The sequence below is a fragment of the Marmota flaviventris genome, chromosome 18, assembly GCF_047511675.1.
Source record: "Marmota flaviventris isolate mMarFla1 chromosome 18, mMarFla1.hap1, whole genome shotgun sequence".
Classification (NCBI taxonomy): domain Eukaryota; kingdom Metazoa; phylum Chordata; class Mammalia; order Rodentia; family Sciuridae; genus Marmota; species Marmota flaviventris.
The window spans coordinates 52233964-52259833 of record NC_092515.1 but is presented as its reverse complement, the minus strand read 5'-3'; the positions used below and the strand labels follow the sequence as shown (position 1 = coordinate 52259833).

Here is a 25870-nt window from a genome sequence, read left to right as displayed (position 1 = left end):
ATAGAGGGGTCAGCTTTTTAAGACCTGGGATGTAAGCACCATCTCCTGCTTTGTGAATCTTGAGGCTAGGGATCCTCAGGAATTTGTGTGGAGGGCTTTTCATTGATGTCCCAAACCAGGTGCTGACCGTAAAGTCTCAGCATCACTTCTGGCCGCACAGGGTACATTTGGAAGAGAAGAGGAAGTGAAGCTGAGACTGTGTATGGCAGATCCTTCCTGTCTATTGGATTAGGACCTGCTGCCTGAAGCCCCTGCCTTAGCCAGCTCTTAGGAAAGAAGGTGATTATATAGGGCTTGCACAGGGCATCTTCAGTGTGGTAGTTTCTTTCTTCTGTTTGTGTAGGTTGGTAAGGTCCACTTTCCCCTTTGTTTCTTTCCTTTCCTTTCCTTTTTTTGTTTTTTAAAATTTTTTTAGTTGTAGTCAGACATAATACCTTTGTTTTATTTTTTATCTTTTTTTAATGTGGTGCTGAGGATCGAACCCAGCACCTCACAGGTGCTAGGCGAGTGCTCTACCGCTGAGCCACAACCCCAGCCCCCACTTTGTTTCTTAAATTGGTGATTGGTTTTATTCAGTTTGTCATTTGTCAGAAATGATCTATATAGAATACATCTGGTTAACCCGCAGTGCTTTATATTTGCCTTAGGTTGGTTCCAGAGCCATAGACAATGTAAGCAATTTTGCATTTCACCCTGAACTCTGGCAGTATGTTTTCCTTATCTTAAAATAATAGCCTGTTAGTATTTCTTTTTTTTTTTTTTTTTAAATATTTATTTATTTATTTATTCATTAGTTTTTGGCAGACACAACATCTTTGTTTGTATGTGGTGCTGAGGACCGAACCGCGGCCGCACGCATGCCAGGCGAGCACGCTACCGCTTGAGCCACATCCCAGCCCAAGTATTTCTTTCTAGTTTCCTAATTGGTCCACTAATGTCACCAACTTCTCTCTGCCTTTTTATCTATTTTGTTGAAAGGATTTTAGTTTGCTTTTATTTTCCTGTTGATACTAAGAACTTCTTGCTCAGGTGAGTTTTAAACTTGTGATTGTATTTTCACTTCTCTGGCACTTTCTAGTGTCAAAGCAGCACTGATGACAGCCACCATCAGAGGCCTAAAAAGTGACATTGGATTTCCACCCAGGCTCACATGTGACTAATAGCACTAATGTTTAGTAAGCATTTCTTGGGCATCAGCATTGTTCTAAGAGAGTCACGTGTGTGGATTAATTTCTCTTTGTAATTAGATTTTCCAATAGGGACTGTTTTGATCCTTGTTCATAGAAGGATAAACTGAGGCACCGTTTGTTGCTAGGACTTGAACTTAATTTGCACCTGGACTCTGTACTCTTAACTTACAGACTGATGCCTGTTATAGAAGTGATATATGTTCCTTGTAGGGGAAATAAAAAGAAAAAATAAAAATCATTCATACTCTTACTGTCCCAATACAAATGCTAATAGTTTGGTTTTTTTTCCTATATGTTTTTAAAAACATAGTTTATCATATTGTGTATATAGTTGTGTGTACTTTTTTCACTTAACATTATAACTGATGCATTTTCTCCATATTATAAGCTCTAAGTATCTTTAGCAGCTATATCGTAGCCTATCACAAAGCTATAGCATAATTGATTTAATTAATTATTTCTCACTTACGATGTTTAGGTGGTTTCTGGTGTTCTAGTGTTCTAAATAATACCAATATTATTATTATTTTATTAAGATGAACATCTTTAGATGTAAAGGTTTTTTGTGAATTGGGATTATTCACCTAAGAAAGGAAAAATTTAAGTCTCAGGATAAATTTGCTGAATTTTTTTCCAAAAAATATTATACTATTTTATACATTCATCAGTGGTGATAGATGCAGCCTCAATGGCATTGAATATTATTTAAAAACATCTTCTAATTTGATAGTTTAAAAAATCTTGCTTTAATGTACATTTCTGAGTTGGTTCATTTATTATGCTGATCAATGTTTTTTCTGTGTGTATTCATTCTGTTTGAGATCTTAGTACCTGATGATTTCACCCTCATGGTTGAAGTTGGGTCTCTTTCATGCCACAGCCCCTCTTGGTTGGTGATTGTGAGGAAGGGGGGAGTAGGAGTAGGCAGATTCCACTGTCCTGGGTAAAGAACACCTACTACCTGTATTTTTCTTAAAAATCATGTCTCAGGCTGGATCATAGAATTAGGCTGGCAGCATGTGAAGGACAGCCAGATAAGTCCTTTGTTTTCTTTGATTTGTTTTGCTTGAATGAAAGAAAATGGAGTTTCCAAGGGGCAGAGACAGTATCTGGCAGTATTATTTTACCCCACTCAGCACCCAAAACACTGTCACATGGTAGACACTCAATGAGTTCTTCCTAAACTGACAAACTCAGTGCCAATCTGTTGCAGAAACCCAGTACAGCAGTAGAATATCTAGCAGCCCACCTCTCCAAAATCCACGGCCTGGACTGGCATCCAGACAGTGAGCACATTCTCGCTACCTCCAGTCAAGACAACTCTGTCAAGGTGAGTGCGTTACTGGGGGGTGGTTGGAGGAGCTGTGTTTGGGAGGTGTCACAGATGTGTGACAGCATTCCGGAGGAAAAGCTCTAGTATGCTAGAGCATTCTCTGTGTGCTTCATGGTGCAAGTACCTCTTGAAGAGCCACTCAAGTAAACCGGATTGTAACAACCTGCAGGAGTGATGCTGTGGCATCTGCCTGAGATGCCTCTGAGAATTTGTTCAGAAGATTTTCTTTTCCTCTGTGAAAGTAAGTTAGAGATCAGAGCATTTAGAAAGTGAAAGAAGTTTACTTGCGAGGAAGTCAGATATACACAGATCTAAGTAAAGGAGAAAAGCCCGCAAAATTGTTAAGGTTGCCAAGTTTACGATCAGTCTGTTCAGCGTGGAAACATAGCAGTTTTCTCCTCTGATTATCAAATCTGCAAAAGTGATGACATTTCAGACATCAGCATTGCAAAAGTCAGAGATGGAGTTGTTTCGCTAGGTATTCTCTAACTTACAGGAAATGCTCAAGGTTTTACACATTTCAATGACCCAGTTATGATTTATGTCAGAGCACAGTGTTTCTTATTTTCCTTTCCCTGCTATGGCATGTGCTGTGTACCCTTAATCAGAAAGTGGCAGGCCAGGGATTTAACCAACCAAGTTAGTTTAGCAATTGCTTGATTCAGCATCTTTAATTTAATGCTCTGTTCACACAGCTATGTACAGTGTCTTTCAGTATGGTTAGCAAAACTGGAGTAATGCATAAGGCTTAAAAGTTAATTTCTGGGGCTGGGGTTGTGGCCCAGAGGTGGAGCTCTTGCCTAGCATGCATGAGGCACCAGTTCAATCCTCAGCACCACATAAAAATAAAATAAACATATTGTGTCCATCTATAACTAAAAAAAAGTTCTGTATTAAAGTTTATAATTCCCCTGGAGTTCTAATAGTTTTTTTTTTGTTTGTTTGTTTTCTTGCTACTGGGGATTGAGCCCAGGGATTTGTGTCTGCTAGGCAGGCACTCTCTACCACTGAGCTACAGCCCTAGGCTTTTTATATTTTTTATTTTTGTGACAAGGTCTCTCCAAGTTGCCCAGGCTTGTCTTATACTTGTGAGCCTCCTGCCTCAGCCTCCCCAGTAGCTGAAATTGCAGGTGTTGTGTCCCTGCATCTGGCTGTAATTTATTCTCATATGCCAGAAGTTGCTTGTTTGGTTTTGTTTGTTTGTTGTATTGGGGGTTTTGTCCCTCATCCCCATCAGCTTATCTCCCAAGTTCAGGAACCAGAAACCATCCAATTCTAAATTTGAAAAAGGGATTAAGAACATCTGTTCTACAGTTGTTATAAAGATTAAATGGGATCAAAAACTTAAAAGTTTTAAATATATATCTGAAATGCTGTAAGTAGGGCATTTCAGCTATTATTATTAAATTACTTACATTGTATAAAAGCAATATAGGATCAAAATCTGTCACTCTAACCTTTCAGCTACAAAGGTCATTTAATAGGCAGATTGCCTGACAATGATCTGCCCCGACTGGTGGTCCTGGTGAAGTCCAGAAATTCTTCTGTAATGTTTATAAATGTAAAAGGGAGATTCTTCATGTCTCTCACAGCAGCATATTTATGGGGGAGGAACTAAAAATACACTATTGAGATGTTTCTTTGGAGGATAAAAAGCAATGAGTTTGGAGTTTTTAAAATGGCATTTATTTCATAAATTATCTTTTTTTCTTCTAGTTCTGGGATTACCGCCAACCTCGGAAATACCTCAATATTCTCCCTTGCCAGGTGCCTGTCTGGAAAGCCAGATACACAGTGAGTGAGATACCCTTCCTCTGGCTGGGGAACTTCCTGTTGGAGTTCTATACACAAGGGGCCAAGGGACATTTTCTCTTTATTTTCTTCATGAGGCACTTTTCTCTTCTGTCTTGGTTTAGGGCACAGTAAATATAGTAATGATGGCATAAATGCTGTTAACTTCTTAAAATTTACTCTTGGAATGTTGGATAGGTTCTGTGTTAGAATTGCTGACCACCTAGCTCAACGGAGAAGTTGGGTGGTGTGAATGTGTTCACTAGGGAGGGCCATGGGGAAGACGGAGGAGAGGGTTGAGGAGCTGGAAGCCAGTGAACTATGAAGGAAGGAGCTCTGACTTTAGATTCAGAAGACCTAGGTTGAGGCCCAGCTCTGCCATTTAATGTTTGTGTGAGCCTTGGACCAGCCAGTTGATTTTGAGTGGAAATTTTGTACTCTGTAGAATATGGAGAATGATTTTTACTATGTCTTCCTTTTTTATTATACTGAAATTCACCATTTTAAGATTCCTTAGAAAGGTGGGTATGGAACCACCATTTAACCCAGCTATCCTACTCCTACATGGGTTGGAGCCTTCCATCACATAATGTATTTTATTTAGGAAGAATCCCACCTTTAGAAGCTGAGACATACTATAGAGACAAAGCCACATCAATATTTATAGCAGCACAATTCACAATAACTAAACTGTGGAACCAACTTAGATGCCCTTCAGTAGATGAATGGATAAAGAAAATGTGATATATATACACACACACACACACACACACACACACAATGGAATACTATTCAGCATTAAAAGAGAATAAAATCATGGCATTTGCAGGCAAATGGATAGAGTTGGAGAATATAATACTAAGTGAAGTTTGCCAATCCCAAAAAACCAAATGCTGAATGTTTTCTCTGATATAAGGAGGCTGATTCATAATGGGGTTTGGAGGGGGAGCATGGGAGGATTAGATGAACTCTAGATAAGGCAAAGAGGTAGGAGGGAAGGGACGGGGACATGGGGGTAAAAAAGATGGTGGAATGAGATGGACATCATTACTCTAAGTACATGTATGAAGACACGAATGGTGTGAATATACTTTGTATACAACCAGAGATATGAAAAATTATGTGCTATATGTGTAATATGAATTGTAATGCATACTGGAGTCATATATAACAGATTAGAATTTTAAAAAATAAGTCATAAGCAGTAAAATAAAGTCAGTGAGGGGCAAAATGAAAAGGTCCTGTGTCTGACCATGTCAGGAGTTGTAAGGCATAGTGTGTGGGTCTGTTTTTGAGCTTGTCAGTACCTGTCATAAAAATTTTCAGTTTGTAACCTTTTCCCCATCAAATATTTTAGCATTATCCTTACTTTGCAATATCATGTTTAATTAAGGTTGACTGGATTTCCCACAATCATTATAATTAAATTCTTTCTGCAATGTGAACGCAGGCTAGATTCTGAAATGACTTCATAAATGTAGCCACTGTATTAAGTCAATGGTATTTCAGGGAAAGTATAATTTAGAACTAATGTTGTTCAAATTATAACAATAAATTTTGTTCTCTGGGACCTATTAGCTGTCAAAATGTCATTTCTAATGTTCAGGGTACTTGTTGTGTCTAGTAGCACCCCTGTGCTGTATCTTGTTGATTTATTTTCTGACATTTTTCTTACAAGAAAACTCTTCCTAAGTTTTCACCTTAAAAGAAAAATTTACCATTTTAAAGTGGATAATTTGGTGACATTTAGTATGTTCACAATCTACCTTCCTTTTGAGATAATGTATGTGAATATGCTTAATAATCATGAAATACTGTATGTAAAGATGGTAGGCTATTACCAACTCACCAACCATTTTTCAGTGGCCACATTGATAGCCACTGATGGGAGTTAATATATTTCCTTTAATGTCATAGGGGTGAGTAAAGCTGTCTTTATTCATTAGGCTGTCACTGTGGGGCATTGGGGAGTAGTGAAGATAATTGGGTCTTAAGTTGTTTTTGCATCTGGGAACATTTGTTAAGAAATCAGACACTGTTCTTATGAGCTGATACACTGCTCTGGATTAATGTTTGCTTTTAAAAATAAACAGAATAAGTCCAGGTGTGTTACCAGGAGAGGAAATGAAGATAAATGAATGTGCCCTTATTATTCCTTGACTAACACAATCTAGTTACCAACCAGATGGGCCTCTTAGGTCCCTAGCAGATTGAGTGTTGCTAGGTAAAGCACATCAGTCTTGAGGTTACTGAGTTTAATTTTCAGTAGTTGTAGTACTGGGGCAGTGGAAGGTGATGCTTCTTGTGAATGGTGTGCTTCTGGCCTTTCCACACAGCCGGAATGATTGCTACTCCACGGCTTTTCCCAGGCAGACTCATGTGCTTATTTTTGAGAGGGAACTCATGGAGGGTAACTTGGCTTTGACACAGTACTTAGAGCATTGCTTGTTGTAGAATTTTGAAAGTTCTCCAAAAGTTTCCAAAGTTCTCTCTTATTTTTCACTTGCTGTGGTCTCTTCCATAAGCAGAGCGAAGGCTAAGTGTGACGGTCATTCCCCTACATGGGTTGGAGCCTTCCATCATGTAATGTATTTTATTTAGGAAGAATCCCACCTTTAGAAGCTGAGACTTGGCTGATTGTCCCTGGAATAATTACCACTTTTCCCTTTCTTGCCGTAGCCTTTCAGCAATGGATTAGTGACTGTGATGGTTCCCCAGTTGCGGAGGGAAAATAGTCTGCTCCTGTGGAATGTCTTTGATTTGAACACTCCCGTCCACACCTTTGTGGGACACGATGACGTGGTGCTGGAGTTCCAGTGGAGGAGACAGAAGGAAGGTGGGTGGGAAAGAAGACTGTTGTTTGGCCTTCCAGAATATTTATTTATTTATTTATTTATAGTTGTTGATTGACCTTTATTTATTTACTTATATGTGGTGCTGAGAATTGAACCCAGTGTCTCACATGCTAGGCAAGCACTCTACCAACTGAGCCATGACCCCAGCCCCCCAGAATATTTTTTTAGAGAGACTCTTCATCATCCTCTTAACTTTCTTATTCTTTTCTCCAAAATCTCTGTTGCTTCCAGAAACAACATGCTTCCTGATCTTTACCCCACCAATTGTGTGCATGGCTTTTGGCTTTTGACTTAAATCTCTTGCATTTTGCCATAGGAAATAGATGATGTAATCACCCTATAATCTGTCAGGAAAGGTTGACTATAGTTTTGGATTCAAATAAATAGTTTTTAACAACCCATTTTTAGTTATCTATGTCATCTTTAAGTGGTGGGAACTTTCTAACTATTACTGAAATTTTCGTTTTAAATTATAGGGTTTTTTTAAAGTTCGTTTTTATTGTGAAATCTAGAAAATTACATTGAACATGAACAATTTAATAGTTATGAAGTGAAAACCCGTGTAAATTCCATCACAGTCAAGAAAGAACATTGCCAGGATCCCAGAGTCTTCCTGATCACGTTCCTCTCATCTTGACATTTAGGATAGCAATTTCTATTTTTTCCTTTATGGTTTTACCACCTATTTATGAATTCCTAAGAATAGTTTAGGTTTGCCTCTTTTTGAACCTTTTCTAAATTTATTATCCTTTAATGTGTTTTTATATTTACTTCCTTCCCAATCTAATATTGCTCTGATTTATTTCTACTGCTCTGTCTTCTTAGTCAGTTTTTATTGAATCACCTCATGCTTTGATTTTGATTTTCTCCGAGAGGAAGGATCTCTCAAAGAGGTAGGAAGGGCTGGGGTTGTGGCTTAGCGGGCTTGCCTAGCACGTGCAAGGCCCTGGGTTTGATCCTCAGCACCACATAAAAATGAATAAATAAAACAAAGGTATAAAAAAAATTATCTCCTCCCTTCAAAAAAAAAGAGGTAGGAAGAGAATCAGATGTTGTGGCCAAGGGCAAAGGATGCATCCTGGAGGAAGTGGTAGGCATTGACTGTGGGTATTGCTGAAGGGTCAAAATGCAGAGTAGGAGAAAAGCATTTTATAGTTCAATAAAAAGGAAATCACGTGATCATTAAGAGGGGAATGCCAAAGCAGTTTGAGTCCGGGAGCCAGATCTTGAGGTGCCATAAACAGGCAGCAGGAACCAGTTTTGCTACCTTCAAAGGCAAAGAGTGAAATGAGCCTGCTGGTGGAGCCTCCTGCCTCTCTCTTTGAAGTCAGGGAGAAGATGAGAGAAAGGAAGTCAGTGAGCTAGCAGGGCTTTTTGGCAACGGGATGGGAATGGGGTAGAAGGTACAGATAGAAGAGCTGGGTTTACAGAGCACTTCCGCTTATCTTTTCCTTAGTCAGGAACATGCAGAGAGGCCAGTTGTAGGGTCAGAAAATTGATGACCATCAGCATGAGACTAGATGGTGGAACTCCACAGAAGTTCAGAATAGTTGCTGTCTTGTTAGATGTGCCTAGGGGAATGAGTTTTGGTTGAAGGGAGTGGCACAGAAAAGGAACTTACAAGGAAGAGAACTGAGCCATGTTTTTTGCTCACCCACCCTATTACCTTGGACATACCGTGCTTCAGTTTCTCCATCCATAAAGTGAGAGAACTAGATGAAATTATTTCTGGATTCTTTGCTGTCTTTAGTTAGCCATGGAGGAGATTCTAAATGCTGCATAATTACCCTGAGTGTTCTGATCTTTCAAAAAGGACCCTGAACCTTTTTGGAATAATTTCTTTTGGACCAGACTTGATATGTGAAAATCTGATTCAGTCAATTAAGAAAATTAAAAATTGATTATTCATTTTTTAAAGAGATGTGTCACTTTACCAAAAAAATTCTTTTGAATAGTAAGATGTTATCATGCATTTAAAACAATCAATTTTTACAAAAACTTTATTCACCCCCAGCTCCCAAGGGGCCTATAATATAAAAGGAAGAATACTTGCAGAGGTGAAAGTTTAGTGTGACATTAAATCTCAGCATCATCTCCAACTGCTAATTTGCCAGTTATTATTTCACTTCATTTAAGTGTCTGCTGAAATGGGACTTCCTTAGGGAGGCCTCTCTAAAAATAACTCTCTCTCTGTCCTCTTATCCTGTGTTTTTTTTTTTTTTTATGCAGTTAGCACTACCATTTTATTACATATTTATTTACTTTTTCCACGGTTGGAATGTGAGATCTCTAATGATAGAGTTTATTTTACTCATGCTATTGTTCTGCTGCCTAAACAGTGCCTGGTGTAGAGGAAATGTGTAGTAAATATTTATTTGTATTATATACCTATGAATGAATTTCATTCTGTTGTGACCTATAAGAAAACAGATGTCAAATTCAGAAGTATTTTTAGGATTCTTTTTTTTGGGGGGGGGGTATCAGGGATTGAACCCAGAGGTGCTTAACCACTGAGCCACATCCCCAGCCCTTTTTATTTTTTAATTTTGATACAGGGTCTCACTAAGTTACTTAGGGCCTTGCTAAGTTGCTAAGGCTAGTTTTAAACTTGTGATCCTATTGCCTCAGCCTCCCAAGTCACTGGGATTATAAACATGTGTCACCATGCCTAGTTTATGATTTTTATTTGGTGATTTCTAGGTTCCAAGGACTACCAACTGGTTACATGGTCCCGGGATCAGACTTTGAGAATGTGGCGAGTGGATTACCAGATGCAAAGGGTATGTATTCAGTGCTTTTGTGGAGGTGTATAGCTGGATAAACTAGAAAGTTAACAACAGCAGAAACTTCCAGTATTTGTGAAGGTAGAGGATACATGATATACACCTCACACACATGACTGGTTGGCTGAATGGTTTATACATGCCATACTGGCTTTGAGATCTTTTTTTTTTAATAGCGAGAGAGAGAGAGAATTTTAATATTTATTTTTTAGTTTTTCGGCAGACACAACATTTGTTTGTATGTGGTGCTGAGGATCAAACCCGAGCCGCACGCATGCCAGGCGAGCGCGCTACCGCTTGAGCCACATCCCCAGCCCCGGCTTTGAGATCTTTAAGAACTAAAGTGTTTAGCACTTTGAGGCTGAAGAGCCTGTCAATATTTTTTTCCTCTTGTCCTAGTACAAGATAGGATGGGTACACACTGAGTAAGTGGCCATTGGCTTCATTTCGTTGTCTTTAATGGGCTAAGAAGCCTACCCTTGTTCTCTGTGGACATTCAGAGTCCTTTCTTCCATCAACACAACCTTTTCTATGAAGCTATTTCCAAATGTGATATTTGTTTGTTGCATAAACCACAGTGGTAACTGGCATGAATTGCTCTTGTGACTCATTCAACTCTGCCTTGTCATGGGGCTCTCTTTTCCTCCTTCAGTGGCTTAATCTCTTGGTGGGGAGAAATGTGCCTGACTGGTATTGCATCCTCCATGCACCTGGAACACCACTTTGCATAGAACTAATGGAAATTTTGTAATTTTGCTTAGAATAAAATCACTATTGAGCATTTTGGCCTGGTCCCATCACATTATTGCCTTTTCAACCTATTTTCTCCAAAAGGTGTCATTTGCTCAGATGCTTTGAGGTTATCATTATGGATTAGTTGAATAACTCCATTATTGGAATTTAATTTTCTCTGAGCCTTTCATAAACTCTGAATGTCTGGAGTAGAATAATAGGGTGTTATCCTGTGTATTTAACCAGGGGGAGTTGGTGATGGTCACAAACTATTTTGATTCTACCAGTTCTTGGCTGACACATCTATCCTGTATGAGTCCCATTTTTTAAATCAAAGCTCTTAGCCAGGCAGACTGATCATTTCCACTGATCCTTTGGTCCCTCATCTTCTACCCTTTGTTGCAGCTCTGTGCCAATGACATATTAGATGGTGTTGATGAGTTCATTGAGAGCATTTCTCTTCTGCCAGAACCAGAGAAGACCCTGCACACTCAAGATTCAGATCACCAGCATAACTCAAGCCATGGAGAGGAAGAAGGTAATGTGTCAGACTGATGTCTTAGGGGAGGGGCCACAAATTGTACAGTAAATACTCCAGAACCTACTCATCAAAAACATTTTCCAACATTGATCATCTTTTCTGCCAGTGGTAAAGGAAGATCCCCCTAACAGTCTCCTGGAAGACAGGAAGTCAGATCAGCTGGGTCTGCCTCAGACTCTGCAACAGGAGTTCTCCTTGATCAACGTGCAAATCCGGAATGTCAATGTAGAGGTAAGTTGTAGCTTACTGAACAGTGCCTCATGCTTGCTGATGGATGTTTGTGGGGGTGGGGACTATTTCAACTATGATTTTAGCTGGCAAATAGCTTTTCTGTTCTTACAGTTAAAACTCTCTACTCCTTGCTTAATTTCTGGATTTTCTAAAGATGTAGGTGTTTCACAAATGCAAACTCTTTTTCTGATCCTGTTCTTTTCTCCTAAAATGAGCAGAAGTCATGTACCTTAGCACCTCCTCTGTTGGTCCAGTACCTCCTTTTACTATACATGGGTGCTTGCTCCAGGAGTTACTGGGGAAGTTAAGGGCACAGCTGACCTTGGAAGCCAAACCTCCTGACTCTCCCAGCCCTTTGTGCTGTGCTGTGCTGTATTCCCTTCTCTTACAAGCTGGTCCTTTCCTTGGTGATTTAGATTCAGAGTAAAAGGGCCACTCAAACCTCTTCACTACTTAGCACTTGGACCAATTTACCCTTTTCCTTTTAGACAGATATTGAAACTCTTTGCTTCAGAGAACTGAGTATACAGGAAGCGATTTTAAAGCTTGATTGGTTTTTCTTTTGCCCAGATTTAGTTAACTGTAGGCAGAAAGATGTGTTGTTACATAATTATCTCACTTGACCTTTAAAACCATTCTGTAATGAGTGGTTTTACCTCACTTTACAAATGAGGAAATCAAGACACCAGAGATGAATGATTTGTCCAAGGTCAGCAGCTATTTGGTGGAAGAGATAATGTTGGAATCCAACTCCAGATTTCCCATGTATTTGGCTCTTTTCACTGCTTTCCGGCTGCCTTCTTTAGTTGGCAGCACAAGAAATCAACAGATCTAAAGTATGTTTTGATTAATTGGCCATCTCCATCAACTCCACCCATATATGTCCTTTGGCCCAGTGGGGAACAGTGTGGCTAACCTAGTGATCTGGTTTAAGAAGGAGGTCTTGGTTCTTTTCCTCAGGAGTACGTCTTAAAAATTATTGAGATATAATTCACATATCACACAATTTTCCTTTTTAAAGTATGCGATTAGTGATTTTTAGTGTAATCACAAAGTTGTGCAACCTTTCACCACTGTCTATTTCCAGAATATTTTCATCATCCTGAAAAAAACTTCCTGTAACCATTAGCGGTCACCTCCATTGGCTCTCTTTCCAGCCCTGGTAGCCATTCATCTGCTCTATGTCTATGGATTTTCTAAGAAATACTGTTTTTGTTTGTTTGTTTGTTTGTGATACTGGGGATTGAACCCTACCACTGAGGCACTCTGCCTCTGAGCAACATCCCCAGCCCTTTTTATTTTTTATTTTGAGACAAGGTCTCACTAAGTTGCCCAGGCTGGTCATGAACTTGCAATTCTCCTGCCTTAGCCTCCTGAGTAGCAGGGATTACAGGTGTGGCCATCATGCCCAGGTCAGAGTGCTTTCTATGTTGAATCAGGTTATTCATTTTAACTTCTTCCTGCTTTATTTTCTCATCTCAAAGTAAATCCAACAAGTTTTAGTTAACCTCAGAGCTTTGGGTTGAAGCTTTTTAAGTAAAAATACTTTGAATTCATTAAGGCAGTACTAAGATTTTAAAATCTATTTTGAAAACAGGTTGTTTCCAAACTCATTTGTCTTTGTGGACTTTATCAGGAACGTGGAACATTCAGGTAGCTTATTTACATCTAATTGCATCTTGCTGGGGGTATAGCTCAGTAGTAGGAAGAGAGCCTGATTAGCTTGTGTAGGGCCCTGGGTTTGATCCCCACACCGCAGAAAAAAAAAGAAAAAAAGAAATAAAAATAAAAAGTTCATTTACATCTGAAAACCTTGCAGTTTGCCTGCTAAGAAGTTGTGGGTCTGTGTCTTGCAGATGGACGCTGCAGATAGGAGCTGCACGGTGTCCGCGCACTGCAGCAGCCACCGTGTCAAGATGCTGGTGAAGTTCCCAGCTCAGTACCCCAACAATGCCGCCCCTTCCTTCCAGTTTATTAACCCCACAACCATCACATCGACCATGAAAGCTAAGCTGCTGAAGGTGGGGATCTGGGTTCCCAAATTTTCTTTGCTTTTGTAAGACAAGAGCTCTGCTGTGTGCATCAGTGTCTGTGCTAAGTAGTGAAGTTAAGTGGAACTCAAAGATTTGGAAGCCGTCTGTCCCCTGCATGCTGTGGTATTAGCAACACACTGGCCTATCCCTTTGTGTAGACAATGTTATAGCAGTGATTTTTTAAAAAATATTTTTAGTTGTAGATGAACACAGTATTTTTATTTTATTTATTTATTTTATGTGGTGCTGAGGCTCAGATCCATTGCCTCACATGTGCTGAGCAAATGTTCTACCACTGGGCTACAACCCCAGTCCCTGGAGCAGTGATTTTTAATCTTTTCTGAATCATGGATGTCCTTTGGATGTCTAATGAAGACTATAGATCCTTCTTCAGAATAATTTGCACAGATTTTGCATATAACTTCAGAAATATTGAATACTAGGATATGAATTGCATGTAATCTCACAGAGATCACTAAAGCTATGCACTAATCTTAGGTTAAGAACCCTGGAGTTCTGTTTATCTAGAAATAGGCAAGACATTCTGAAGCTAAAAGATATTTGATAATCAGAAAAAAATGTATATAGTCATTAAAAATATTCTCCATCCCGTAGAAGGAACCAGGGTTAGCTTAGAGATAAACTGTCTAGCTGCACAGGCAAGGTGTGTGAAGGACAGCGGTATGTGGTTGCAGGTGGCACAGCCTGGCAGTTGGTCTTCAACTCGATGTGTCAGTGAGATCTAATCAGGCAGAACCTCTATCAGAAAGTGCTAGGAGTCAAACTGAGGCAAACATTCCTCAGTTTGAGCAGTGTGACAAGTGAAGGAACTGAAGTGTCCTCATAAGCCCACGCTGACCTGAACATAGCTTATCTTTACCCATTTTGGATCATATTCATTTGATAGTTCCATCCTATTGTGGTATCATATGTAATCAGACATTTTTTAAGTGGCTTAAAGATCTCTGAAATGCTAATTATTCAGATTTTGTGGTATTTGTCATTTTAAACTTGGATTCTGAATATTTCATTGCCTAGTTTGGACAAAAAAAAGTACATATATACACATATACATATATCATTTTATACTGACACACATATATATACATATATATGTATATATATGTGTGTCAGTATAAAATGATAGGCTTAAAATGAGAAGTGTCAAATTTAAAGGTCTAATTCAATGCTAATAGCAGTGTTAATGCAAGCCACATGTAATTTCAAAATTTTCCAATAGCCACACAAGAAAAACTAAAAGAAGCAGTGGATTAATTTTAATAATATTTTAATCTAATCTAGCACATCCAAAATATTATCATATCAACATATAATCAACGTAAACTTATTGGGATATTTTACACTTTTTTCTGTACCAACATTCACTGTGAGTTTTACAGTGCCTCTGAGTTTGGACGAGGCACATTTCAGGTGGTAGGGACAATGGGTCTAGTTCATAGGCCTGTCTTCATTGTGGGTGTCAGTTCACATCTGTGGCATGCATCTTAAAATAGTAGGATTTATCACTTTAAAGAACAAAAAAATAAAAACACATTATAATTTCTGCTGAGGAGAAATCTGTTCCCCCCTGGCTCTTTTTCTCAGAGCTGTTTTTAGTCCAGCCCAGTGGGTATCACTTCCAAGGTGCTGAGATTTTTCATGAAGGAGGTGGGGTCAGGAGAGATGAAAGAGCCTGAATTCACTAGAAAGAAAGAATACTATTCTCATGCTAGAACCAGTATGTGTGTGGCCGGCCGCTTGGGCCAAGGAAAGGCTTCCCTAGGAGGTTCAGGACTCAGGCCTTCTCCTTAAGGGCTGTGGAAGATAGAGTGCATTGCCCTGGAAACCTTAGACCTAACCATGCCTCAGTCCCTGCACCATTATGCTTCTCCCCACTTTGCAGAGTAAAGCCAAGCGGGAGAAATGGGATGCTCTTCTTGACTGTGTTCTGGGCCTTTTCTAGATCCTGAAGGACACTTCCCTGCAAAAAGTGAAACGTAACCAGAGCTGTTTGGAGCCCTGCCTGCGCCAGCTCGTCTCCTGCCTTGAGTCTTTTGTGGTGGGAAACATGAAATTGTGTATCGACCTAGGCTTTGGTGTCTTGTTTCATATCTTCTCCTAAAATCCTGGGCTCCCTGACTTTCTAATGTCATACCCCTGTTTTGTAACTCAGCTCTAAGACAGGCTGTGGTTTTTAGTTTGTTGATTTTTAAATTTCAGAACCAAGAAGACAGTGCTTCTAGCAACCCGTTTGCGCTCCCAAACTCTGTCACACCACCTTTACCAACTTTTGCGCGGGTGACCACGGCCTATGGGTCATACCAGGATGCCAATATTCCCTTTCCTAGGACTTCTGGGGCCAGGTTCTGTGGAGCAGGTTGGTCTCTGTGACTTGCTGATTCTGGATTTCAAGGGAATACAGCCAAGAGTGTCATGTATTCTGTATGAACATCTGCCCTAGAAAAGCCTTCTTTGTTTTCATTTCCTAAGAACTCAGAACTTCTTTGTAGTAGTATTTTATACTATGAGGCCACATTAGTTTCTGTGAGTATATCCCACCAGAATTGGAGTCTTCATTTGTTTCATTCTGATGAACTTGGATTTGAGTCTAGTTTAGAGCCCTGATTCTTAACAGAGGATAAGTCCCCTATAGGGAACGTAAAGCATCTGTGGAGACTTGATCCAGTCCATATATATCCCATCCGTCCTAGATCCTGGAGATTCTCACCTTTGGGCCTGTGCAGAGTCACTGCAGCATTAGCCTTTGCAATTTTTAAAAATCGAGTCTTATCCCTCAGGTATATTGAGACAGAAAAACAGATTGCCCAGTCCTGTCTTGGCACTTCCCACTGACATGCACATGTGCTGTCTCCTTTGTCAGGTTACCTGGTATATTTCACAAGGCCCATGACAATGCATCGAGCAGTGTCTCCAACAGAACCCACTCCCAGGTGAGTCTAGAAGATGCTTTTGCGTCTATATCCAGGGGGCCAGAAGTGGGCAGAAATATGGGAAGGACCACTGACTCTGGCTTTGGACAGTTTGTTTTAGTTTTTCAGTAAACTCCCTTTGTAAGATTCATTCAAGAAAGATGGTGGTTCATTAAATTCAGAAAAGCTAAGATTTCTGCTATAAGGTTACTGCCAAACTACATGAAGGGGCAGCTTTATGAAAACTATTGCCGAAACAAGGCAAATCCTTTGTTAATATATGTTTTCCCTATTGTTATTACTTTATTATTATTTTAAAATTTTTGGTATTTGATTTACTGTTAAACTGAAAAAAAAAAAAAAAAAAAAAACAACGTAAAGATCATCTGTAGTCCCACAACACTGATATACCATGTCTAACATTATCAAAATACATGTAATTTTAATAAGTTATATAAGGAGTATGTTGGGAAAACTCAAAACAATGCAGAAGCTTTAGGTTCAAGTTTGAAAGCCCTTCCTTTCTTTTTCCATGAACTAGGGGGATCCCTGTGTGGTTCACTGAGCTCAGGCAGCTTATCTAGACTGTTTTAGTTTCTTCAGAGGTCCTGTGGAGAAGCTGATAGCACTTTCCTCTGGAGCCTAAACTAGCAAGTCCCTTTAAGGCCTTTGAAAACACTGCCAGTACATGGGGAGTGCTCAGACTATGTTTCCTGTTGTGACCACTGTTTTTTTAAACTTTAAGATCATACAGTAGACTTCTGGTTCTGCAGAGCAGTGACCAGGGTAACGCAGAACACACAGTATCGTTAGCTCAGCATAGTTAGGAAGAATCATGAAGCAGTGTGTGAACAGATGCCTCTGCTGGACTGGGAAATTGCCAGGCTCCACACTAATCCAGGCAGATGAGATCTTCTTGACCCATAAGAACTGGAGGTTAAGTAACCAGGGAACTTGCCTTACATTAGATTCCATATTGGAAAGGTTAGACCAGAAAAGTGACCTCCTTTCAGAGGGACACAGTGAAGATCTGTACCTGGACTTTGGATCACATGTTCTATAGGAACATTTTCAGCCAGCAGTACTTTATTGAAATATAATTATCAGTACACACATTAAGATGTGAAGCATTGTCCTTGCCCCTCAAATTCCCAATTCCTTTTCCCAGTTTCTCGTTGCCCAGTTGAGTTTTGTCTGTTCCTAAAGGTCATTGAGGTAGATATACACTGTGAACTGCTGAACTGTTTTATGGCCAGCTTAGGTTGCTTGACTTAGTGATACTAAAATTGACCCACGTGGTTGCCTCTATGAGTAATTGGGTTTTATGAACATGATATAGGTTGTTCCCCTATTCTTGAACATTTGGAGTATTTCCAGTTTGGGGCCATTATGTACTGTCCTTTTAATGAACACAAGTATTAGTTTCTTTGCCCAAGGAGTGGAATTGCTGTGTCATAAAATAGGTGTATGTTTAATTTTATTAGAAATTACCAGAAAGTTGGTACACAGTGGTTGTGTCGTTTTGCCCTCACATCAGTGATGTTCAGAGCACTTATTGCTCTACGATCTCTCTAAAACTTTGCATTGCTAATCTCTTCAACTTCAGTGGTTGTGGTGGGCATGAAATGTTACCTCCTGGTTTTAATTTACATTTCCGTGATGACGACTAATGATGCCGAGCAGCGTTTATGTACTTACTTACCATCTTCTCTTGCCAGGTGTCTCTTCAGGTATCATGCACTTTTTTCCTTGACTGTATTTCTTATTTATTTGTGGTGCTTGTCTATTTTGGTTGCAGGTCCTTTGCTGGAAGTGTTTATTGATTTTTTTCCTCCTCTGTGGCTTGTCTTTCTCCTTCCTTAATGGTTTTCAAAGAATAGCAGTGTTCTATTTCGATGATGCCCAGGTTATTACTTTTTTACTTTGTTAGTGATTTTTGTGTTTCATCAAAAAAATCTTTCCCTACCCCAAGGTCACAAAAATATCCTTCTCTTGTTTTCTTTTGAAAAGTTTACAGTTTTAAATTCCTTATTTAATATCTGTGATCCATCTCTCATTTTTTTTGTGTGGATGATGGGTAAGGGTCAAAGTTTATTTTGTTCAGTAGAGAGAAGTGGTTGTTCTGGCACTATCTGTGTAAAGCTTTCTTTGTTGAATTGGTATTGATACAAAACAGAACCTTGCTTATATTTTGATTGAGGTTGTATTAACTCTGTAGATGAGTTTAGAGAAAACTGACATCTTTTTAAAAAATTATTATTTTTTATTTGTTCTACTTAGGTGCATATCACAACAGAGTGCATTTCAATTGATCATACACAAATGGAACACACCATTTCAATTCTCTGATTGTTCACGGTGTAGAGATGTACCATTCGTGTAGTCATACATGTACCTAGGATAATGATGTCCATCTCATTCCACCATCTTTCCTACCCTCATAATCCATCCTCACCCTCCCCTTTACCCAATCCAAAGTTCCTCCATTCTTCCCAAGCCCCCCTCCCTCAATTATAGATCAGCATCCATTAATCAGAGAAAACATTCGACCTTTAGTTTTCTGGGATTGGCTTACTTCGTTTAGCATGATATTCTCCAACTCCATCCATTTACCTGCACATGCCATGATTTTATTCTCTTTTAATGATGAATAATATTCCATTGTGTATATATACCTCAGTTTCTTTATCCATTCATCTATTGATGGGCATCTAGGTTGGTTCCACAGTTTAGCTATTGTGAATTCAGCTGCTATAAACATTGGTGTGGCTGTGTCCCTGTAGTATGCTGATTTTAAGTCCTTTGGGTATAGACCAAGGAGTGGGATAGCTGGGTCAAATGGAAGTTGGATTCAAAGTTTTCTGAGGAATCTCCCCACACTGCTTTCTGAAATGGTTGCACCATTTTGCAGTCCCACCAGCAATGTATGAGTGTCCCTTTTTCCCCACATTCTCACCAACACTTATTATTGCTTGTATTCTTGATAACTGACATTTTCACTGGGGTGAGATGAAATCTTAGAGTAGTTTTTATTTGCATTTCTCTAATTACTAAAGATATTGAACGCTTTTTCATATATTTGTTGATCACTTGTGTATTTTCTTCTGAGAGTGTCTGTTCAGTTCCTTAGCCTACTTATTGATTGGATTGTTTGATTTTTGGTATTAAGTCTTCTGAGTTCTTTATATATCCTGGAGATTAGTGCTCTGTCTGATGTGTGTGTGGTAAAGGTGTTCTCCCACTCTGTAGGCTGTCTTTTCACATCACTGATTTTCACATCATTGATTGTTTCTTTTGCTGGAAATAAGCTTTTTAGTTTGAATCCATCCCATTTATTGATTCTTAATTTTACTTCTTGTGCTTTAGGAGTCTTGTTAAGGAAGTCGGGGCCTAATCTGACATGATGAAGATTTGGGCCTATTTTTTCTTCTGTTAGGTGCAGGGTTTCTAGTCTAATTCCTAGGTCCTTGATCCACTTTGAGTTGAGTTTTGTGCAAGGTGAGACATAGAAGTTTAATTTCATTTTGCTGCATATGGATTTTCAGTTTGTTGAAGAGGCTATCTTTTCTTTAATGTATGTTTTCGACACCTTTGTCTAGTATGAGATAACCATATTTATGTGGGTTTGTCTCTGTGTTCTGTATTCTGTACCATTGGTCTTCATGTCTGTTTTGGTGCCAGTACCATGCCATTTTTGTTACTATTGCTCTGTAGTTTAAGGTCTGGTATTGTGTTGCCTGATGCTTCACATTTCTAATGCACATTTTTTAAAAACTAGGTTTGTTCCTAGGTATTTGTTGTATTTTGATGCTATTGTAAGTAAAATTTTAAAAATTGTTTATTTTTTAGATGTTTCTAATATATGGAAATACAGTATATTTTTAATAAATTGATCTTGAATCTAAATTTACCAATTAGTTCTAGTTATTTAAAGCTTTTTTTGTGTATACAAACATTGGAGTATCCTGTGCTTGTGCAGATAAAGCATTTTCAGCTCTAAAAGTTTTGCTTGGTTCTTTTTTTTTTTTGGAATTTTCCTTTTTCTTCCCATGTCTTTTCCTCTTGGTTTCAGCAAGTGCTGTGCATAGCACTACTTACAGATATGGGGGGGAAAAAAACAGCCAATGTAGATAATTCTCATTGTCAACTGCAGATCTCTCTCCGCCTTGTCTGCTTATCATACTGGTTTGATCGCACCAATGAAGATTCGCACAGAGGCCCCTGGGAACCTTCGCTTATATAGCGGGAGCCCCACACGCAGCGAGAAAGAGCAGGTTTCCATCAGCTCCTTCTACTACAAGGAGCGGGTAAGTGCCAGAGCCATGGCCTTTGTTTCTTCCCCTTCTCCTGGATTGTACTGTTTGCCTGCCCACCGCAGCCAAGTTAATAGTCCCTTTATAGCTCTCACTCTCATAGTTTGTTCAAAGGCCATTGCTTTGCTCCTTTTCGTTGACTGTAAGTTGGAGGGAGGGGTCAGTGTACTTACAGTCCGTGTTCTTCACTCCCTATTTAACCCAGTCCTTGGATTCCCCATTCATTGAGTTGATCCCCATTATTTCAGTTAGAATAATTAAGCCTTCGGTCTTTGTTGGTATTCTGATGTTTGTCAACAGATTAAGGGATGTTCTGAAGGCTTGGAATCTGACATAGTGGGAATTTCACAGTTGTGAGAGTTTTAAAGTTCATCTCTAAAAGCTTCTTCTGCTAAAAATACATTTAAGTTCCCAATGGAATACATTGGTTTATACAAAATCCACCTGATCTTATCCTTATGTTCTGGAGTTCTTAAGGAACTCACTGTCCTGAAAGCAGTTCTTCTTGTGCTGGCAAGAATCTTGGGTCACAACAGTGGAGAGAATGGTGGCAGAGCTTTGGAATAATTGATTAAAAGAACTCTTTTGGGTTGTCAGATTGAGAATCTGGCATGACAGGCTTTAGCTGATGACATGATGTGGTAAAGAGTTATCACTGAGCTACTGCATAAACTCAGCGCTTAGGAATTCTTTGTTGTTTTCCCCCACTAAATGAGAAATAGTGAATCGTCTCTAACTAAAATTTGCTTTTTTAAAAAATTTAATGATTTTAAATATTAAAAAAAATGAATTTCTATCAGGTATTAGAAGTGCCTTCACTCCAGTTGCAGGATACTGTCCACCGTTGTCTTGTACTGCTAGCCTGGCCAGCTCTGCCTTTAATTAGTCTCAGGGTTACTTGTGACTGAAACAAATGGCAGCAACTGATCTGACCAGTCCTAGGTAAACCACTCAGTTAAATAGGGAAAATGACTTTCTATTGCCTCCTGTCCAGCTTTCTACAGTCCCCTTCCACACAGCTCCTGGCTGGCACAGACTTCCCTGGAACATCTTCCAAACTATGTCTTCCCCCAGCTCTTTACATTAAAAATTCTTAGCTCTTTTTCTACAAGTTAGCATGTAATTGGATAGATGATTTGATAAATTGCTTAGAACTAGACATTTTATTGCCATACAAGCCATATAAACTCATGGTTAAATATATGTGACTCCTATTTATTTTTGTAGTGCTAGGGATCAAACCAGCCTCCTACATGCAAAGCAAGCACTCTCCCACTGAGCTATACCTGCCAGTCCTTAGGTGAGAATTTTTTTGACATCAGGGCCAGGGCGATTCTGAATTCCTCTCAGTTTATGCCATGTGTTACCATGCTTGGGTTGGGATTGGGCAGAGTAGAGTGACTAGTGCTTTTGACTTTGTGATAGTGTGGAAAGCCTGTGTGTAGTCAAGGTAACTCTGTTCCCAGATGGGACCTCTCCTCCTGCAGAAGTAGTGGTAAAGCCTACATTACTGTTTACAATGCTCTGGCCCTTTTTACTCCACCACTATCATAAAGAGGGACCAAAGCATCTGCAAACTAGCAGATAGTATCTGCTGGGGATAGAGGATGGAACGTGATATTTCAGTTTGGTGTGCAGCTTCTCCACAGAAGATGGGCCATTATAGTACCTTTGTCTGACATAGTTAGTGGTATTTAAGTTTTATTTTAAGTAGTGACCATTTAAAATGGGAGGTTGCTATGATTATAATCTCACAGGAAATTTTTATTCTGATGTATAAAATATTATATAGAAAAGTTCACAGATCTTAAGCATGTAATAGAACATCTTAAGACCCTCAGAGGCCCTGGGGAGGGGAAACACATTTTAATGGATGATGTGTAATCATTACTAGGGTAAATTATTTGAAATTGCTGATATTTGATCATTTTGGATCTAAAGAATAGTTTTGTGTGGTTCAACGTATTAGCTTAAGAAGGCAAGAATGAGTAAGTCATTATTTTGTGATGAATTTGAAATAAACTTACCTTCCTTGAAGCTTGTTTATGTCCGTCCTATTTAAATAGGGCAGAGGGGGAATTAAAGCAGTGGAATACTCCACAATGTCCTACACAGGCGGCTTTGTCTTCCTACCAGAGGCCCATGCATCTTGAGGGTCATTTTCTAGTCCGCAGGAGTCTAGTTTCACCTGTCAAATAGTATCACTTTATTGTTTTGTCCTGGAAACTTTTCAGTTTACCACATATTTTGGTGCCCCATTTTTTTCTCCTTCATACCTTTATTCCCTTTTAGATCTCTACCACAAGAGTTTTAAATGAAGGAGAATGGCCGGGTGTGGTGGCACACACCTGTAATCCCAGCTGCTCAGGAGGCTGAGGCAGGATTGCGAGTTCAAAGCCACTTCCAGCAAAAGTGAGGTGCTAAACAACTCAGTGAGACCCTGTCATCTCTAAATAAAATACAAAATAGGGCTGGGAATGTGGCTCAGTGGGTGAGTGCCCCTAAGTTCAATCCCTGATACTAAAAAAATAAAATAAAATAAATGAAGGAGAATGAAGGAGTAGAATATGCCTGTTCCAGGCATGGTGGCATATGCCTATTATCCCAGCTACTTAGGAGGCTGAGACAGGAGGACCAAAAGTTTAAGACTAGCCTCAGCAACAAGGCGAGACCCCCATCTCAAAAAAAAAAAAAAAAAGAATATGCCAATTTTATGACCTAGAAATGAAGGAATTACAGGGTTTTTTTGGTGGAGAGAGTAGTTTTTTGGTCAGAGTTGTGTTGACATTAGCCTCTGTATGCCTGGGGAGCAAATCCAGGGGCACTTAACCACTGAGCCACATCCCTAGCCCTTTTTTGTATTTTATTTAGACACAGAGTCTCAATGAGTTACTTAAGGCCTTACTAAGTTGCTGAGGCTGGCTTTGAACTTTCAATCCTCCTGCCTCAGCCTCCTGAGCTGCTGGGATACAGACATGCGCCACCACACCTGGCTACAGGGTGTTTTTGAGATTGCAAAAGATATTTATAGAGCCATTTAGAAACGACTGTTTGCTTCTCTTGTGTTTTCAACCTGACCTACTTAGGTTGGATTGTATTCTCCAGATGGAATTCCAAGGATTGCTCCTAAAAACTTAAAAATGTTAAGAGACCTAAATACCTCTCAAATTTCATAGGAATTCAGAAAGCACAGAGATGCTAACATGAATGAAGTTGGCAAGTAGACCAGTTATTAATCACTGATAAAATATCATGCATGCTTAGAATAAATCAGAAGGCCCAGAACTTAAGGTAAATATTAGGTTGCCCTACAGACATTAAAAAAAAAAAATTCTCAGCCTCTCATCTTTGTTTCGGTTTATGTTACCAAAATAGCTCTGATGTAAATAACTGGGGAGGTCTTTCAGTTAGCAGAGTAACTACAGATCTCCATAATCAGTGTCGTTTTCTCCCAGTTCCATGCTCAGATGCTCTTGTTAGCAAGAATGTTCCTCCTCAGCTTAGTTCCCCACCTTCCCCTTAGTTCTCCAGGGCTCTCCCTTCTCCCCGACCTTGCTCTGAAAATAGTCCTGCAGTCCCCGTGTCATGACACCCGTTTCCCTTCTTCCCCCCAACCACACCCTCCCCCAAATTGGTTTTCAAGAATGTCTTCCATTTGGGGAATGAGAATATACTCTGAACACGTTCTCATTCTCACCTGTCAGAGGGGAAGAATCTTCTCCTGTTCCTCCCTGGCACTATGACCTTAGTCCTTCCTACCTCGGACCTTCTCGTAGTTTCTTTGTCAGTTGACACTAGCCTCGGTATGCCTGAAATGTGACTGAAGATGGATGAAACTGAAGGTGGGCTTAGAAGGTGAAGGCGTGGGGGGAGGCAAGGAAATCCAGAAACTGCTGTGCTGAGGTTCACAAGTGTTCGTCATTCCAATTCCGGTTTTGCAGTATATATACCTTTTAATCCATCAGATGTGTGGGAAGCTTTCATTTTATTCTATATTTTTCCCTTTTAATTTTCTTGGTGTTTTTCTTCCCTCCTCCTGGGTGTAACGTTTTCACGCACAGATGTCTCCTCGCTCTGCCCGGCGACGTTGGTCCATACAAGCAATTAACGACTTCCCGGTACTGTGCGCTGTGCAAATGCTCTCCTTAACTAATCCTGTCTCTACCCAAAGGCCCAAGAATAAAATGCCACCTGCCTGGCTTTGAGGAACCTGAAATGACAGGCTGGCTGGTTTTCGGGACCAGCAGAAGTGAGCCCTTCACTCTGGGGAGTCAGGCACCGAGGACTGCCTCCTTGTTCAGTTCAGAGTTTCAAATGGCTGAACACCATTACAGGTCACGACTGGAGTCCTTTGCAAATGAAGCAATACTGGGTTCTTGGGAGGAACCCTGATTAAATGACTTTAGCTCCCCTGATTTCACTTGGAGCTTTTGTCTAATTCAATGGAGCTTTCAAAAGCCTACCTTTGGCATGCGGGGAGCAGAGGAAGATATAAGAGGCTTCTGCCATTTAGTCTCTATTTTCATAGTCTCAGTCTGGTTCTGAGAGGGAAAGTTTCCCACCTGCTTCATTGGCAGGATACATAAGCTAGTTTTATCCTTCAGGAATTATCTGGAACAAATTTTCCCCTTAGCCTCAGTATTTTACATTAACATTAAAACCTCTGCTGCAGATGTGCCCTCCCCTTCTTCCTTTCTGACTCATCCTATTGGCCATCTCCCCTCTTCTGTCTTCCTCACCCATTCCCTTCATGTTTCAGTAGTGCCAAGGTGACCTCAAGGCAACCTTGAGGCTCTGTGTAAATTTTGTTTGGTGAAAAGAATGTTTAGAGGACAGTCCTTTAGCCTTTTCATAAACACCTATTGAAATCAGGAGCTGGATTAGCAGGTACCAACCTCTGCTGCCAACAACTTGCAGGTGGAGCCACCAATATGGCCACCTTTCCTCAAAAAGCTGATTCCAGCCAACCCAACTGCTGAATTTCCACTGATTTTCCAGAAGTCCTCGTTTCTGCTGCTCTTTAAATAGGAACTCATTTTGACTCACTGCCCACTCTGCTGATTATTTATTGTTGATGGGGTTGCTGCGAAGCAGTTGGTGGCTTATTCTTGGGCTGTTTTTACATTTAACCCATTTTC

The 25870-nt window shown here is 39.8% G+C and overlaps 1 protein-coding gene across 5 annotated transcripts in view; it reads left to right on the top strand.

Moving 5' to 3' along the window:
* The window catches only part of Wdr59 (WD repeat domain 59), a 77370-nt gene that overhangs the window by 33133 nt on the left and 18367 nt on the right, over positions 1-25870 (top strand). For all 5 annotated transcript variants that reach the window (XM_071604205.1, XM_027933220.2, XM_071604207.1 and 2 more), the window contains 11 exons: positions 2404-2520; positions 4240-4317; positions 6994-7150; positions 9870-9949; positions 11090-11222; positions 11332-11456; positions 13313-13477; positions 15453-15548; positions 15710-15866; positions 16371-16440; positions 20573-20726. In XM_071604205.1, the coding sequence (XP_071460306.1) occupies positions 2404-2520; positions 4240-4317; positions 6994-7150; positions 9870-9949; positions 11090-11222; positions 11332-11456; positions 13313-13477; positions 15453-15548; positions 15710-15866; positions 16371-16440; positions 20573-20726 (1332 nt within the window). The remainder of the gene's footprint in view (positions 1-2403; positions 2521-4239; positions 4318-6993; positions 7151-9869; positions 9950-11089; positions 11223-11331; positions 11457-13312; positions 13478-15452; positions 15549-15709; positions 15867-16370; positions 16441-20572; positions 20727-25870) is intronic.